At 40.4% G+C, this 15,690-nt stretch overlaps 1 protein-coding gene and 1 long non-coding RNA gene across 4 annotated transcripts in view; one reads left to right on the forward strand and one right to left on the reverse strand.

Annotated features, from left to right (window-relative positions):
• LOC137584289 (uncharacterized) overlaps positions 1–15,690 on the forward strand; it is a 69,280-nt gene that overhangs the window by 12,294 nt on the left and 41,296 nt on the right. The gene's annotated exons all lie outside the window — the stretch shown is intronic.
• Positions 1–15,690, reverse strand: part of htt (huntingtin) — a 38,326-nt gene that overhangs the window by 11,648 nt on the left and 10,988 nt on the right. For 2 of the 3 annotated variants that reach the window (XM_068299448.1, XM_068299449.1), the window contains 13 exons: positions 13,622–14,284; positions 12,091–12,681; positions 11,788–11,971; positions 8,190–8,497; positions 7,207–7,746; positions 6,825–6,982; positions 6,131–6,764; positions 3,498–4,205; positions 3,140–3,307; positions 2,793–3,040; positions 2,629–2,707; positions 1,670–2,533; positions 1,369–1,556 (listed from right to left, as the gene is read on the reverse strand). In XM_068299448.1, the coding sequence (XP_068155549.1) occupies positions 1,369–1,556; positions 1,670–2,533; positions 2,629–2,707; positions 2,793–3,040; positions 3,140–3,307; positions 3,498–4,205; positions 6,131–6,764; positions 6,825–6,982; positions 7,207–7,746; positions 8,190–8,497; positions 11,788–11,971; positions 12,091–12,681; positions 13,622–14,284 (5,333 nt within the window). Of the gene's footprint in view, positions 1–1,368; positions 1,557–1,669; positions 2,534–2,628; positions 2,708–2,792; positions 3,041–3,139; positions 3,308–3,497; positions 4,206–6,130; positions 6,765–6,824; positions 6,983–7,013; positions 7,144–7,206; positions 7,747–8,189; positions 8,498–11,787; positions 11,972–12,090; positions 12,682–13,621; positions 14,285–15,690 lie in introns of those variants that run through there. The other variant, XM_068299451.1, reaches the window with a different exon arrangement.

Here is a 15,690-nt window from a genome sequence, read left to right on the forward strand (position 1 = left end):
CTTTGATGGCCTGCAAGGAACTATGTGATTTTGCTATGGTTTTCCAGCGTAAATTGATTTTCCATATATGTATGTGTGTGTGGGGAAAACATGTTGATGCCTAGTGCCAGTTACAGGCAAAGAGAAAGAGAGTAATCTGCTGTTGTTCTTGCTTTTCGGTGCTGCTTGGTGGCGTTCTGTGCAATTAGCAACAATGTAACTCAAGCTGCTTGGCAGAGATTGAGACTGGTTTAGGGATGCGCATCCTATTTTGCGATGATGTGGCTTTGTTTGTATATGTGCGTCTACACACAGACAAGCATTTATCTCACTTTGCTGCTCATAATTTGCTTATATCGTACGCTAACTATGTCCCAAAATGTTGCATGTGCCTAACTATGATGCTACCCCAACCCGCTTCTATATGGTAGTCGCTCTCATCTCATCTAGTTGACTCATAGTTGTTGTTGATGTTGCGCTCTGTCAGCCCTTTGGGGGATTTTGACGTTATCATCGTCGCTGTTGCCTTTGGCTCGGTTGCTTATGCCGTTGTTCCTGTTGCCGTTGCTTTTTCCATTTGCTGTTGGCAGCACTGATGTGGTTTTGATGTTTTGTGCTTTTGTCAGGCAGCCTCGTGTATGGTTTTTAGTTGGCGCGCCTTTAAGGATACTTAACTTTTAGGCTGGTCAGTCACAGACCACACACCCAAACACACACACAGATATAGACTTTTGCAGACAGCTTGATAGATATTCCGTGCCCGTTCCCGTGCCCGCCAATTCCTAGCGGATAACAATTCAACTGCTGACAGCGTAATGATGACGACTGCCATAGAAACAACAGTCAATGTGGAAGCTGTCAACCAACAAGGACGAGGCAAACAAGCAGAAACCCAAGCCAAGAACAAAGACGACTTACAACCACCAGACGAGACATACATGCAATGGGCTCTAGGATTCTGTGTGTGTGCGTGTGTGTGTACGAATGTTTGTAATAGAACAACAGGATGTTGATGTTTCCAGTTGCGGTTTAGCCATCATCGTCGGCATCGCTTCATGCGCTCGTCAACGCTGTCAGAGCATTGTCAGCAACTTTTGTTGTTGTCGTTGCCTTTGCCGTTATTGTTGCTGGTGTTGCTGCTGCTGTTGTTGATGTCAAACACAATGACATCTACATACAACAACAATGGCAGCAAACTAGTCTGTTGGCTTATTGATAATAGCTAGCCTAGGCAGGGACAATTGAAATATCCGGTTGATGTGTCCATGACCGAAATTTCCTTTCTATCTCTAATTAGGTATATTTTGGTTAGACAATCTCTTATGTTTAATTTAATTCGTTAAAAATTTTTTTTAAGAAAGTTTCTTTTTGCTTTTTCATCACACTTACCGCTTGACAAATTGTCGCAAGACATCCACATCACTTAGACTGTCCACAGGAATGGTGGGCAGTTTGCCATCTGCCTGTTGCTGTTGCTGCTGCTCCTCTTGATGCTGCATCAGCTCATGAGGAGTCACGGCATAGGCATAGAACTGATGCGTGCGCAGCAAGGAGATACCAATAGAAGCTACCAAAGACTGTACCAAGAATAAAGGGAGGGGTGAGAGAAAGAAAGAGAGAAGGACGAAGAGAACATGTCGCCACACAAGTCAGACTGATAAATGACTACCACAACGTGAATGTCACTTACCAACGGCACTTGGACTTGGGACTGGGCCAACTCATGGCCGGCAAACTGCAAGCGTGCCTCGTTGCTACTGCTGCCTAAGGCGTCAGTATCAATTTGCGTTTCAATCAATTTGGCCAAGAAAATGGCCTGTGGAGCATTTGAGTCCTTGTTCGTCGCACTCGTCGTATGGCGCTGATAGAATATTGTGTCCTGCAGCAAGCACCGTCCAGTCATGGTCAAGACCTCAAGCAGTTCACTACGTAGGCCAGTTGTGCTGGCGTTGACTTCACGCCAAATTCGTGGATGTTGCAGCAATGCATCAATGGTACTCAAAAATATCCCCAAGGCACTACCATTGCGTTTTGTATGGTCGTGCTTCCTGCTTACTCTGGCCAGCCACCCCATATAGGTGAGCAGTTCCTCCAAATGCTCTGGACGCAAGAAATGCTCCACCATAAATTTCTCAACCACCCTGGCCTCAATATAGATGAGAGCTGACTGTTCAATGTTCCTAATGGAAGCCAGCAATGTGGTCAAAGCCTGAGCCACATGTAGATCTTCCAAACTGACATGGTTTTCAAATTCAAGGGATGTGGAGACAAGCTTTACTCTGGCCATAAGTAAAGAATGGGATACCCGTGCCAGCGGTGGCAGTTGCATGTAGTTGATGTGTGGGGCATGTTGAATGCATTTTTGGCGAAATGCAAACAACATGGCATCGAGTGAACCGGCCAGAGCATGGCGGAGGAGTCGAGCTTCTTGTTCCGGCCCAAGACTATTCAAAAGTCGTTGCAATTTCGGCTCTGACTGAATCTCCAGTAAAAGGTGCATTAGTTGTTGCTGCTGATGCGGTGCATCCGCATGTTGGGTGGCAAATTTGATTAACTTTAACAGTGAGTAGAGAAAATGAACAAGTAGAAGAAAAGGACAAATTAGCTGAAGCTGTGCCATTATGGTCAAGTGGTTTAGTCCCCACTTACCTGAGCAAAAAGCCAGCTCTCATCAATTATGCGCGGCGTTGCAGACCCATTATCCGCTGGACTCTCCAAGTCCTTCAATCTATAAAGGAATATAAATAAAACAGAAAATGCCACAAAAGCCAAATGCTAGCTACTCTTTTCCCATTTGCGTCGTTTTTACTTACAGCAGCATTTCTAGCTTCTGCTCGCCTCCCATGAGCCGCAGATAGATATTATTCCTGGCTGTCGGTGCCATCTGGGAGATTAGACGACGCGACAGCCGTTCGAGGGGCAATTGCACTGAACGCTTCTCATCATGTAGCTGATGCAAACGACTTAGCAGTTGGACTGTTTGCCATATGCAATCATCATTCTCGAAGTTAGCCGTCTCCGAAAGACGGCTGAGAAGTCGCACAACAATGCGAATTGAGTGCTGGCAATTGAAGAAAACGAAAAAAAAAAACCCAAACAATATAATCGAACCTCTTTGGCTTTGTTATGCTAAATTTATTTCTTTTGTGTGTGTACTTACTCGATTCAGGCGATTGGCATGCCGATGCAAGGCTACGATCAATAATGAGCTGCACTTAGGATGTACTTGGGACAGCTCGCCAAGGAATTCCAAGTGGTCAGTAATTAGGAAATTCAGATACTTGCCAGCTAGCAGGCGTTCCACTTGTTGCGGACTCCAATCGAATGCCTGTAATTAGAGAGAGAGAGCGATAAAATCTCAAATGGAGTGCCCGGCCATTAGGCAACAAGTGGCGCATGTTAAAGTGGCAATCAATTAAAATTATACGCAGCCATGATGACCGTAAACGAAAGCAAAGCTTTGCCACTCTGACGAATTAAAATTAAACTAATACGTGGTAGTAGATACCGTTACTTACCCCTTTTGCTTGGCAAACCTCATGCAGCAGGGCACGCTTAAGGGTCCATTTCAATGGCATTTGGACTGCCAGATCCAGCAATACCAACGGTTCCACTAAACGCATCGACAACATCAATCGCAGGCATGCCAGTAGAACGCCTTCTAGGGACTCATGGCCAGCAGCACTCAGCAGTAGTAAATTGGAGTATTTACAGAGAAATTCAGATTCGGCCAAAACCAAACGGAATACTGATTGAAGTGCATCCTTGTGACGCGAGCGGCAGCAAACATTGTACAGAGCGTTAACGAATCGGCCGGCCAGGTGGCGATAGCTATTGCCCACTAAACACGGCTCTGCATCCGGATACGACTGAGGGTCTAGACCATGTAGGAGAGCATCCAGACATCCGAGCAATTTCTCGCTTAAAACTTTGGCTAAATAGTTAATTTCGCTTATGGCCGGGGATTTCGTTACAGTGATACGGGCAGATGCAGCAGCTCTGGCGGCAGCTGCTGCCGAAGATGTCGATGGGGCTTCATCCTGCCACTGCTGGAGATGCAGAGATGATGCTGTGCCTCCTACAGACCGCAATAGACGCTGTTCGGCCGTTGGATTATTTTTCAAATAAAGTTTTATGTGATTCACTAAATAAATTTCCTCGGTTTTAAGGATTACATTTGCGAGCATAACCATTGCCAGACCTAAATCACCAAAGTTGCCAACATCCTGCAGGGGGAGAATTGAGAGAGAGTAATAGTAAGTAACAGTGAGGTTTAGCTAGTTGGGTGATGACTCCTTCAGTTGTTGGTCGCCAGTGCAGTAAAGTGCAAAACTTTTGCATAAATTTTATCCCCTCTCTCTCACATTCTCTTTTGAACAAAGTTACTGGCGACATCAACAGCAACATCAACATATTTTCCGACTGTAATTAGAAAGGATACCCGCCTAACAACCACACACCACCTTACGCACACCCACACACACACATAGGACGGGCTTAAACCGGGGGTAAATTGTGGTAAATTTTAGATAAGCATTTTTCTGAACGCCTCTTGGACTTCTTTCAGTTGAATATTTACACGCAAAATGTTATTTAAGTTGCGGCACATTTTCAATTTCAATTAAAATTTGACGTTGCAACTACCGAGAGTAGGGTGAGGGTGTTGCATCGACTTATAACCGACTTAATTACTCATGCCACGTGGATGGCAAAAAGTGCGTGTACTTTGTGCGAAATATGTACACTTTTTTCTATATACATGTAGTGGGTAGGAGCATATATCAAAATTAAATAAACGATAATTAGTTAAAGTTTTTAAGCTGTGTGCATAAATTACAAGTTAAATGAAGTTGTATAGCCAAAGGGGGCAAAAGCAGAAAAAATAAACTCGACATTAATGCGACTCGAATGATGGCTCATGGCCAACGGCTAAGGCATCATCAGCATGAAGGGTTTTAGCCAGGTGAGATGAGGGTGCAGCAGATGCAGCCGACCCTCACTCAACTGACATGTGGGTGGGCAAGTGTGAGTATGTAATTAAGTTGGTTTTAACTGTAGCACAACGGTTGACTGATCTCAATGGTTAAAGGACGAACTGGAGGACGGGGACAGTTAATGTATGTGTGTGTGCGTGTGTGAATGTAGCTTAAATGTACATTAATAGTTGAAAATGTGCGGCGTTGAAGCGTAGGTATTAAAAATGTCACGTAGACGACATGTGCCACATTACCTACAACGCCACATGCATCACCAAGACCATACACCAAGAGTATGGGGCATGAAATAGTTAAAAAATAAAAACAAAATAAAAAAAAATGCATTGTAAGTGCATTCGTGTGTATGTAAATGTCTCCAGGTGGACAGGCAATGACAAATCGGGCTGATGACGACATCAGAAAAATGCAACAAACTCTTGCCACATCGAGAAAAAGAATCATGGAACAAGCAAAGACAAAGACAATGATTGCCAATAAAAAGGGACTTAAAAAGAAACGTGACTAAAAACAATAGTGCATTTGAATAATCAAATTTATCTTCATTATTTTAATGTCAGAAATTTTAAAGTGATTGGTATTTGGTAATCATTTTTAATATCATTAAATTTAACAAAATTTTAAAGCAACTTGCTTTATTATTAATTACATCAAACATTTTTATTTTAATAAATATTTTTAGAAAAATTTTAAAGTAATTTCTCTTTATTGTTAAACCCCAAGCAGAGTGGATCTATGTAAGTAATTGAAACTTGTGGCATTATTTCAATTAGGCATTAAAGTGGATGCCAGACACGTTAGATGGGACTAACGACACTTACTCACGATACACACACAGGCATTCCTTCTCTCAATTGCCTGCCACACACTATTGATTTGCCATCATGATAGAATTGATATTGAGAGCTCGACTTGTTTCATTTTACATGCCATAGTCACCCACTTGATTCCAAATTTTCATTTACATGTATAAATATTTCAAAATCACTTTGCACCTAAAACTCTTTATAAGCAAAAGGTTCACACAGACAGAGAGTGAGCAAGACTTAGACATCCTGACAGCATGAGAGTTGTAAAATTTATGCAATAATTAATGCAGTTATCTGTCTGATGCCAGTTGCTTCTTTGGTTAACTTTTCTATTGAATAATCACTCACCTGCTCGATGAAGAGTTGCAGCAATTGCAAAAAGTCTTTACCATCAGCAAGGACATAGTTGCCATTATTGCGAAAACAGCTTTCAACTAGGCGCAAATCTCTGGCCGTATGCACACGCAATTGTCTACCGTAAAGGGTGCGGCAGAGTAAACCATAGATGGCATCCGCATCATGGGCACTGCGATATGAAATCTTTGCCAGATTCACATCCACATCCACCAGATGCTGACCACTGCGTTCGTAGAGCACTAAAAGTGCCAACACCTGTTGACTGGCTGTGGCATCAATAAATTTCTCCAGCATACCGAGAACAACTTCTTTTTGTGTGTCCAGTTCGCGTTGTTGGGCCAGCAGAGCTTCTCGTGTATCCGGCGTTGGTTCTGCACTCAAAGGACTCGTTGAGTTATTATCGTCGCTGCCGCAAGTGATAGCCTCTGCGTTTTGGCTCTGCATGAAGAAGAGCTCGTAACTGAGAGTCTTGAGGGCAATTAAAGCCACTTCGCGTACTGAACCATTGGCCAACAGATTATTGGTAATACTGATAATCTTTGGTATGGTTATCAATTGGCGATCACTTTTGTGTGTTAGTTGCATCAAAAATTTTATCATGTGCGGGACTATGATGCAGGCATTCCTATAAAGTATTTATGCAAACAATATTCCAATTTCAAATTTATAGGATGAGTGTACCCACCTATCCATGCCATTTTCAATTAGCTCCAAATTGTTTAGTATTTGCTCGAAAATAACATTTTTCGAATCCAATATGCTATAGGTAACATTTAAATCCAATAGCAGTGATAGCAATTGCAATATTGGAGCCTGAACCAATGCATTGGATTTCATAAAAAGCTGTAGGTTAGAGAGATAGAGGCAGTGGGTGAGCGGGTAAAATACAAGTGCTTGGCAAATGTTTGCCATTAATAAAATATCAGTGAATGCATCCTCCAACAGGATGGTCGGACGGTCGGGCTTCGTGTCTGTGCATTTTTAATCAAACAAATTGGCTACAACTAAAATTAATTAGCCATTGCTAGGTTACACCGATTCGTGTATGTCTGTGTGTGGTTACTCACCGTCAAACAGTAGATGACCAGCGGCTCAAATAGCTTTATAAGCCGTACACAGTCGCCTGATGGCGGTGTGGCTGGTGACAGGCCCTGAACAAACAGCATGCCCAGTGAATGGAGTTGCTGGTTACTGCTGCTGTAGACTAGTGGAGAGGCTTCAATTAGTCCCTGAGTTGTTGTCACTGGAGATGCTTTTGAATTTATTGTTGGCAGCAATATGCCACTGCTGCAGTTTGAACCAGAGCATAAGCCCTTGGCCACAAAATAGGGTACTGTAAATGTGGCATGATATTGCTCATTTGCTTCACTTTGCACTCGGCTGGCATAATTTTGGGCAAATAAATATTTCAACAGTTGCCGCAGACATGCAACGCACTCGGCGGGCGCATAATTTATGAGTTTGGTCAAATAGCGGAGTATTTCTTCAATTAATTTCAACTCTGTTGGCATTGAAGGCTTCTTTGCATCCAGGCAAAAGCTCAACGCATTGAGGCAACTCTTTAGCAGGCAAATTAATAAGCTGCCTGCTTCGTGATTTATGGTTATCTGCAAAAAAGAAAGAACAAAAATGACAGAGTTGCCTAAAAGCCAGCCACAAAACCAAATGGCTTGAACTCCCCAACTGCCAAGTCATAGTAGTGGGTGCAGTCTGGAGTAAAAAGAGAGAAAGGAGAACGCCTAATGCAATGCACACATTAAGTCACTCGCAGCCAACAACTTTGAGTGGCAAAAGTCAAGCGAAGATGCTACGTTGGCTGCATTTCGTCGCGGATTGCATTTTTACAACTCATTGCCAGCGCCCACCCCGAAAGTGTTGCATACATATATATATATAAAACGACGCAATGCACTGTACGTGCTGGTTTGGCAAATCTCAGTGCACGTGCCTCAGAACTTTTACCATTCTCTCTCAGCGACTTAATGGCCCCCGCTTGCTTGACTTTGGGTCCGTGGTTCCTGGTCCGGGGTGTCCGTGTGGCTTGACTTACCTTGTAGCTGTCATTAGCACCTCTTAAAATGTTGTAAAGTTTCATGTAAACGTAATCGCCTCCAAAGTAACCTAGAGCCTGAAGCGCTACCAGTTCTCCAGTTCTCCCGGTACTGCTGGGCAACGTGAAGAATTCGGTTTTGCTACTCTTGGAGCTGGAGGTGGTGCTAGAGTGAGTTGGTTGTTGTTGCTGCTGCTGCAACCGTTGATTGGTGACCAAGTGATAGTAGATGTTCAGCAATTTCATGCAGTGACGCAGCAAAAAGTCCAACTGGCTGGCATTTGTCTCACCGGTGGCAAGAATGGAACCTGTGTTCGTTGAGAATGGATTTGGTTATCAAGGCATATTAATGGCAAATTAATTGCTGCTGCGGCTTTTGGGGGCTAATTGTGTTAAAATTCCAATGAGAGCACTTCAAATTATTATACAAATGGCTCACGTAATTGCAGATCACAAAATTAAAAACACATTTTAATGGATTTGCAATTTCAAAAAGTATTTAATAAAAAATCGCCAATGATTGCTATGGCAATCCAATATATGCTGCATATATGAATGCATCCTGAGTGTATATATGTTTGTAAGTATATTTGCAAAAGGCAAACAAATAATGTGAAATTAAAACAAAAGTTGCATAGGTAACAAGCGGAAAACGCTTCAAAGTATGCTATGATTTATATGCATTTATTATTGCAATGTGTGCGTGGATCTCTGCGTGTGCGATTCTGTATGTGTGTGTGTGTATGTGTGTGTGTATGTTGCATGCAACATTTCAATTTATGTGTCAACAATGGCAATATAAATTTTTATTTACGCTCGCAAAAGAAAAATACTAGTGAAAAAATGATTATTTGCAAATAAATTAAATTGTCTGCGCATAAATATTTATAAAAATTAAGTGTTAAGGGAGCCATTTAAAAAAATCCTCTCACCTAGCCCAACGCCCGCACCCCAATAAACCCCTCAATTACCCATTCCCCTCTCACTCACACCTCCCAAGCATAGTAGCGACCGTTCTGGGTATTGGAGATTGCATTACATTTGCTAATTAATTGAAAATTGTGCATAATGAGACGACGCCAAACTTCCCGTAGCCAATTTATAATTATTTATAGCACGATATTTCGTTCACTATGGCGCCTAGGGCAATGTTCCATCCACTACTCCCAAAAACATTTCGTAAGGCAGCCATTTTGCCTCCGACGTTGAGGGAAATATAATTTAATATCCATGTTCAATTCAATAGAGACAAAACAAAAGATTCAAAAACTAAAAAAAAGTAAACTTGTAAACCTGCAACAATTCAAATTGCAGCAATGTCAGTTAATTATTACACCAACGTACATACATTTTTATTATAAAAAGCTTTTCGGTACGTTTTATATTAATACGCAAAAAATACATGTCTACCTTATTAGGCATCAGGCTTTAGCTGATTGTTTGTTGTTTGTGTTTTTTTTAAACAAAACACAAGTTGTGATATGATTGTTACTTTAATTGAATGTTGCACCAAATGGTAGTTTTGTTAATTAAAATTACCCTAACGAACAAAGTCAACTGACTGTCAAATATTTTAAAACTATTTGCATGTTTAGAGGCAACTGTCAAAACTTATCAAACGAGAATAAAGTAAACTGCCGAAAAATGTTTAGGCAAACATTTGGCGATTTTGTTTTCAAATGTTGATGCACATTGTTCATAGATAAGCCTGTCGGCCACCTACACATGGCAAGGCTGATTCACAGTTGGTAACCAGTTAAAAGAGGTGCAAAAGTGCTTTAGGGCTAAAAATTGTTGAATAATTCCATGTGTAAATGCAAAACATAACGATCTAACAACAGGAAGTGGGAACGAACAGGGGGAGAGAGAGGCTGCCAACCTGACGACGCCTCTGACACGAAAAGTTATTTAACATTTAATGGTTTATTAATAATTTAATTACTTTTTGATTATGGTGGATTACATTAGCGCATGGCAAATACGCGTCTGGCATAATAAATAAACTACAGGATACCATTGCCCGCCCCCTAAAATAGGCTTCTCCCCCGCCCTCTTTGTCAAAAATCCAACTAAACCACTGTTGCACCACCTTTAGCCGTACAAAAATTGCCCACAAGAGCAAAGTTTTAAGTGTGAAATTGAATTGAAGTTTGGGTTTGTTTCAATTTTTTTTCGTTGGTTTTTGTTTTTAGACTGAACATGTAATTTTTCGTAAATTGAATTGAAATGTTTATTAGTGCAGTTATTGTTGTTGTTGTTGTTGTTCGTATAATGTATACCATGTACATGTATGTACGTACACATATATTTTTTTAATATCCTTTTTGGTGCACTTTGTTAATGATGCTGTTGAAAATGATTTAATTAAAAAACTGTTTCCATACTAAGTATGTAAAATAATATGTTTGAATGTAGTTTAGTATCCTGTTTAATTTTTGCTTAACTTGGATATGTTGAACATTAAAGAATGCTTGATTATTGTCAAAATATAGATGTTTGATCTTGAACGTATTATTTGTTGTTGGATTGAAACGAAAAATATTAACATATAAAATAGAAACAATGTACTTCTTGCAATTAATGGGCACTTTATATGTCGAGTCATTCAATTTCGTATGTTTATATTATTTTTTAAATTTCCCTGATTGCAAATTGAAATAAATGCACATTTTATGTTGGAATATTAGCGCTTTTAGTGAGTGTAAAGTGTAACTAAAAATCAACTAAAGTATCAAGGTTATGTAACAAAGAATGTCTTCTAATTAATATTATTATATTATTGCAAAACTTTCCTAAGCAAATCTTAATCAAAAGGCACTAAAGATATTATTGATAAACTTAAGTTTTGTGAAATAAATTAAACGATGAAAAACGCGGAGATTGTTTAAAAGTAAAACAGACGATTTTGCAGGTTGGAAGAGCATTTTTTAGTCGTTTATCTCTGGCAGTTTTTAAAAACATAAAATGTAATGTTCATACCAAATGGAAAAAAGAAATATTATGTATATGCTAATATTACATTTTGCTTGATTAAAATTGTAATCAATGTAAATAAAAAAAAGCTATAGGAAAAAAAGGAAATTCAAAGCAAAAAACGCAACGTTACTTATATTGCAGTACGAAAATATTTATGCAAATCTATTTAATGACAAACAATTAATTAAAATGATTTATGCAAACGTTTTCCACAGCATTTATTACACCATAATGCAATTAAATATGCAATTTTTGGGTGCACACTCACAGTTAAATTTTTCATAATTTTAGTAAAAATTAAATTAACCAAAACTGACCACAGTTGATGACTGAACTTGGACACTTGAACAATTTCAATAAATATCAGCATGAATGTCATCATAAATATTGAGAGGGCATTCAGGCACGCAAAAGCAATCATTAGGCCTATATGTATACAGACATAACTATGTAAATGGCATCCAAAATGGTTAGCAGTTGAAATTTGCTAGACGGATACATAGTGAGGGAAATATCTGGACAAAACTCGCTCGTTATGATATAGGAGGAGGACTTGTGAACCCCTTTACAATGCGAGCCGTCGAAAGGAGAAGGCTGTTAAGGGAGGATTACTACTACTCACCTGCCATTAATTTGGCCATCACATCAATCAAATCATTCTGACAACTCAAGTCCGCAGCTGTTGCACTGTTGTAGTAGGCATAGCTCATGCAAATTTCAATGAAATTGAATTCCGTCCATGCCTGTTGATAGTCCACAAAATTGAAGTGCTTCAACAGCAGCCGTAGCGCGTAAATTATGCCAAACTGTAAGAAAATTGTGTAAGAGAGTGGGGAAGAGAACGTTGTGATGAGTCGGGTCGATAGATAGATAGAATATTGTAGCATTTCTTTTGCCTTTTGCACAAACCAAAATAAATATTTACCTGCAAATTTTTATCATTCAGCGTCATCAATTTATTTGTCATGCGATACAAAACTTTGGCCAAAACTTTTTCCTCTTGCGCAATTTGACGTTGAAACGTTGTAGAGGCAAAAACATGGCCATCGGCAGTCGAAATGCCGCCGACGCCATAGTAACTACCAGCAAAGTAGGCCGACGCCGTTGAGGCTCCTCCACCACCCAGTCCTCCTCCACCCAAAGAATCAGAGGATGTTTCGTTGGCTGTAGCAAAAGAGGATACTGCATCTGGATCTGCCAATGGCGGGCCAATCGTCGAACTGGTCCGGAATAAATTACGCAACGTCACGGACATGCTGCCAAATATGCGATAGTCGAAAAAATCCCAAAGCAAATTGAAATTAGTTTGTTGAGCTTCGGTTTCATCGTTGATGTTGCCAGCCATGGCAATGCCACCCATGGTTTTTAGAGGCGACTGCTGTTGCTGTTGCTGGTGCTGCTGCCATTGATGGCGCGCCGTTTGCATTATAAAACGGCAGAGACAGCAGGCGGCATGCTCCCTCACTCGAACATCATCGTCGCCCAACAGATGCAAAAGTTCGGCCAGAAATTGCGTCTGTAAGGGATCACGAAAAAGCGTTTTAGAAAGCGAATCGGACAGAGTTCAGCAGGAGTAACAACACTACTACCAACTGCAAGTTGTAAATCAAAAAGTGGAAGATGAAGTTTTCATTATGCACTTTTGGCAGGTTCTAGATGAGTTTTCGCGACCAAAAACTCTTTGAGGCATCATTATGCCAGATATATGTATGTATACTTCTGTGTTCGTTCATAACTTCCCATGGAGTTTGTTGAAAGGAAAAAGAGCCCCAGACTAGGAATGCAAAAACAAATGCCAAATACCTGATACCATGTCAATAAAAGTTACAAATCTTTGAAGCGGGAGTAATTTTCCTGACAATAATTTAGGTATTTAAAATTATGTTTTGTCTACTTTTAGCCAAACCAAAAAATATTTATTTTTTCTCTATTTTCTTTGATCAAAATGAGCTATTGTTGGTAAGTTTGGGTAAATTTTTGTTTTGTTAAACAAACGCAGTGTATAAACTTTCAATTACTTTTACTGCCCATATTCAGCTAAAGGATCCTCAGTCTTTTGCCTGTTTGCAGGTCCTTGTCAATTGTTTGTCTATTTTCAATGTATGTATTTTTTGTTTTTTTTTTTTACATTTTCTTCTCTTTTTTGCCATTAAGTAAATTGCTTTGGCTTTGTCAAAATAATAAATAAACAAATCTACCATGTGAGAGTGCGGATCGGGGCGGGGCGAATGCACAGGGAGGCGGAGAGCAAAGTGAAGCGTCTGGCCACACTTGAGTGCACAAAAGTTCAATAAGAGAGAGTCTCCGGCTCTTGAATTGCTTTCGAAGCAAAGTGGAATAAAAGAAGCAGCAGTGGAAAACATGCTCGTAAAATAATCTGCACAATAAACAAACGCTCTGAATGTGGCGAAAGGAACAATGTCTGCTGCCTGTAATAAGAAGATTTAGCCATTTACCTCATAAGTGCAGGCAATGTCCTTGTCTGCATCGTGTTGTTCGTGCTGCTGCTGCTGCTCCTTGTCCTCATCGGCATTGTTATCCAAGCCACAATCAAAATTTGCGTAGTAAGAACGTAGTAGCACGTAATTTAAATTCGAAATAACTTCGGCGTATTTATTCTGGACCAACCAATATTTATTGTGATGGCATAGTCGAAGTTTGCTCAAAAGCAATTTTGGGCAGATGGCAGCACCAGCAACAGAAGGCTCATTACCCAGTTGGGTATGATGCTCTGCTATGCCCATCTCCTGTAACCTACTAGTCGATTGCAATTGGAAATCATTCAAAAGAGCAGCCAGTAGCTCATCATTATCAGTGGGCAAAGACCTGGCACACATCCTGCCTGGACAATCCAAGTTGTCATCGTTAGATGTCCTTTGTTGCTTATTCTCATACTGCTCCTGCTGCTGACTGCTTAAGGCATTATCCTGGTCCTTTGGAAAAGTTTGGCCTGGCATCTTTTGTTGTCCACTTGGATGCTGCTCTCCCTTCTGCTGCTGCTGATGAGCTTGATAATGACATGGCGGCGATGTCAAATATTTGGACACCACATGCGGAAATATCTTATCGAATGCATTCAACGCTTGTATGGCCACTGTGTGTATGTCATCCTCAAGGCCCTGCAAAAGATGTAAAGGGAGGAAAAAAGTTAAGCTAAATATCTTCATATGTATGCACATGGCCTTAGGAGATAGTTTTTTTTTCCTTTTTTTAGGACGAAGGGACAGAGAGACGTTAAACGAATTTGTGTCTTATTGTTTGCAGAAGTAAAAAAGTTTTTCCACAATCACAACTGTCCGACCCCACATCGCTCGACTCCCCTACTCTCTTCATCCCTTAGTCTGCCCATCTGTCTGTAAGTGTGTGCATTTTTAACGAATCTCTAACAAGCTTTTCCTTACCCTAGTCCAAGTCTCAACTCCAGCCAAAAAGTGGTATTGTTATCAAAGTTGCTTTGGCCTGCCCCGTCCCCTTACTACCATATCTCTCTTTTTCGCCACTTCAATTCTGTGTGTGTGTTAGCCAAGTGCCATTGAGACGGATTTGCAGGCATTATACGGCAGGCATCTAATGTGATTTTCAGCTGGCACGTCCTCTATATATCCCCCCTTTTCTACTCTTTTTGCATTGCCATTGCACACCGTTAGGGGCAAGCGAAACAACATTGCATAATCAAAATGCACTTTTGGGGTGTGGGGTTGGTTAGGAGTTTTGCCAAACAGCAATTTGAATGTTCGTAGCTTCGGCTGGCCACTAAATTATTGAATTCAATAAGAAACTCTCCATACGAATCCATGCAACATCCGCAGCATCCCATGTCCAATCCCCAAGAGTGAAATCAATGTGCAACTTATGCGAGAACATTCAGTTGGAGTTGGAGATAGGTTTTGAGAGAAAGTGAACTAGCTAGAATAGATGCGCGCCCAAACTCCCTTTGGGGGCATTTGCACTTGCACATTGCGAAGGCGATAAGAATTTTCTTTCTCTCGTTCGTTCTTATTTTCATATGAAAAACAACCCAACAACCCAAAGCTCACAAAATGCCGTTGGCTAAGCTGCCACCACAGCAAAGTTGAATGCAGAAAAATATTCAAAAGGCAGCGAGCGTTCCATTGATATGGACACGTGTCCGTATCCCAGTGTGTAAATGCCAAGAGGGAGTGTGGACGTTTGTGTGTGTGTTTGTGTGTATGTTTGCCTGCATGTGTTAAAATATGTTAGCTTGTTGGCTTAACATAGAAAAAAGTACAGCAAAAAGGTGGGGGCCCATATTTATAGAAAATACATACCACTACTCTTTTAGTAAAGGAAGCTAACAAAAAAAAGTTATCTACAAAAAGAAACTAGCAGAGTTTTGTAATGCTACATCGTTACACCTAATACACTTTCTTAGTCAGGTGAAATAGATATTGTCATAGAGTGACGCAGATTAAGTATTAATATTCCATTTAACTTTAACTAACTGAGCTTGATTGTATAAATAATATAAATGTAAAAGTCCACTAGCTTTGTCGTTATTTCTTAT

Source organism: Drosophila tropicalis, unplaced genomic scaffold (assembly GCF_018151085.1).
Source record: "Drosophila tropicalis isolate 14030-0801.00 unplaced genomic scaffold, ASM1815108v1 contig_878, whole genome shotgun sequence".
NCBI classification, from domain to species: Eukaryota; Metazoa; Arthropoda; class Insecta; order Diptera; family Drosophilidae; genus Drosophila; species Drosophila tropicalis.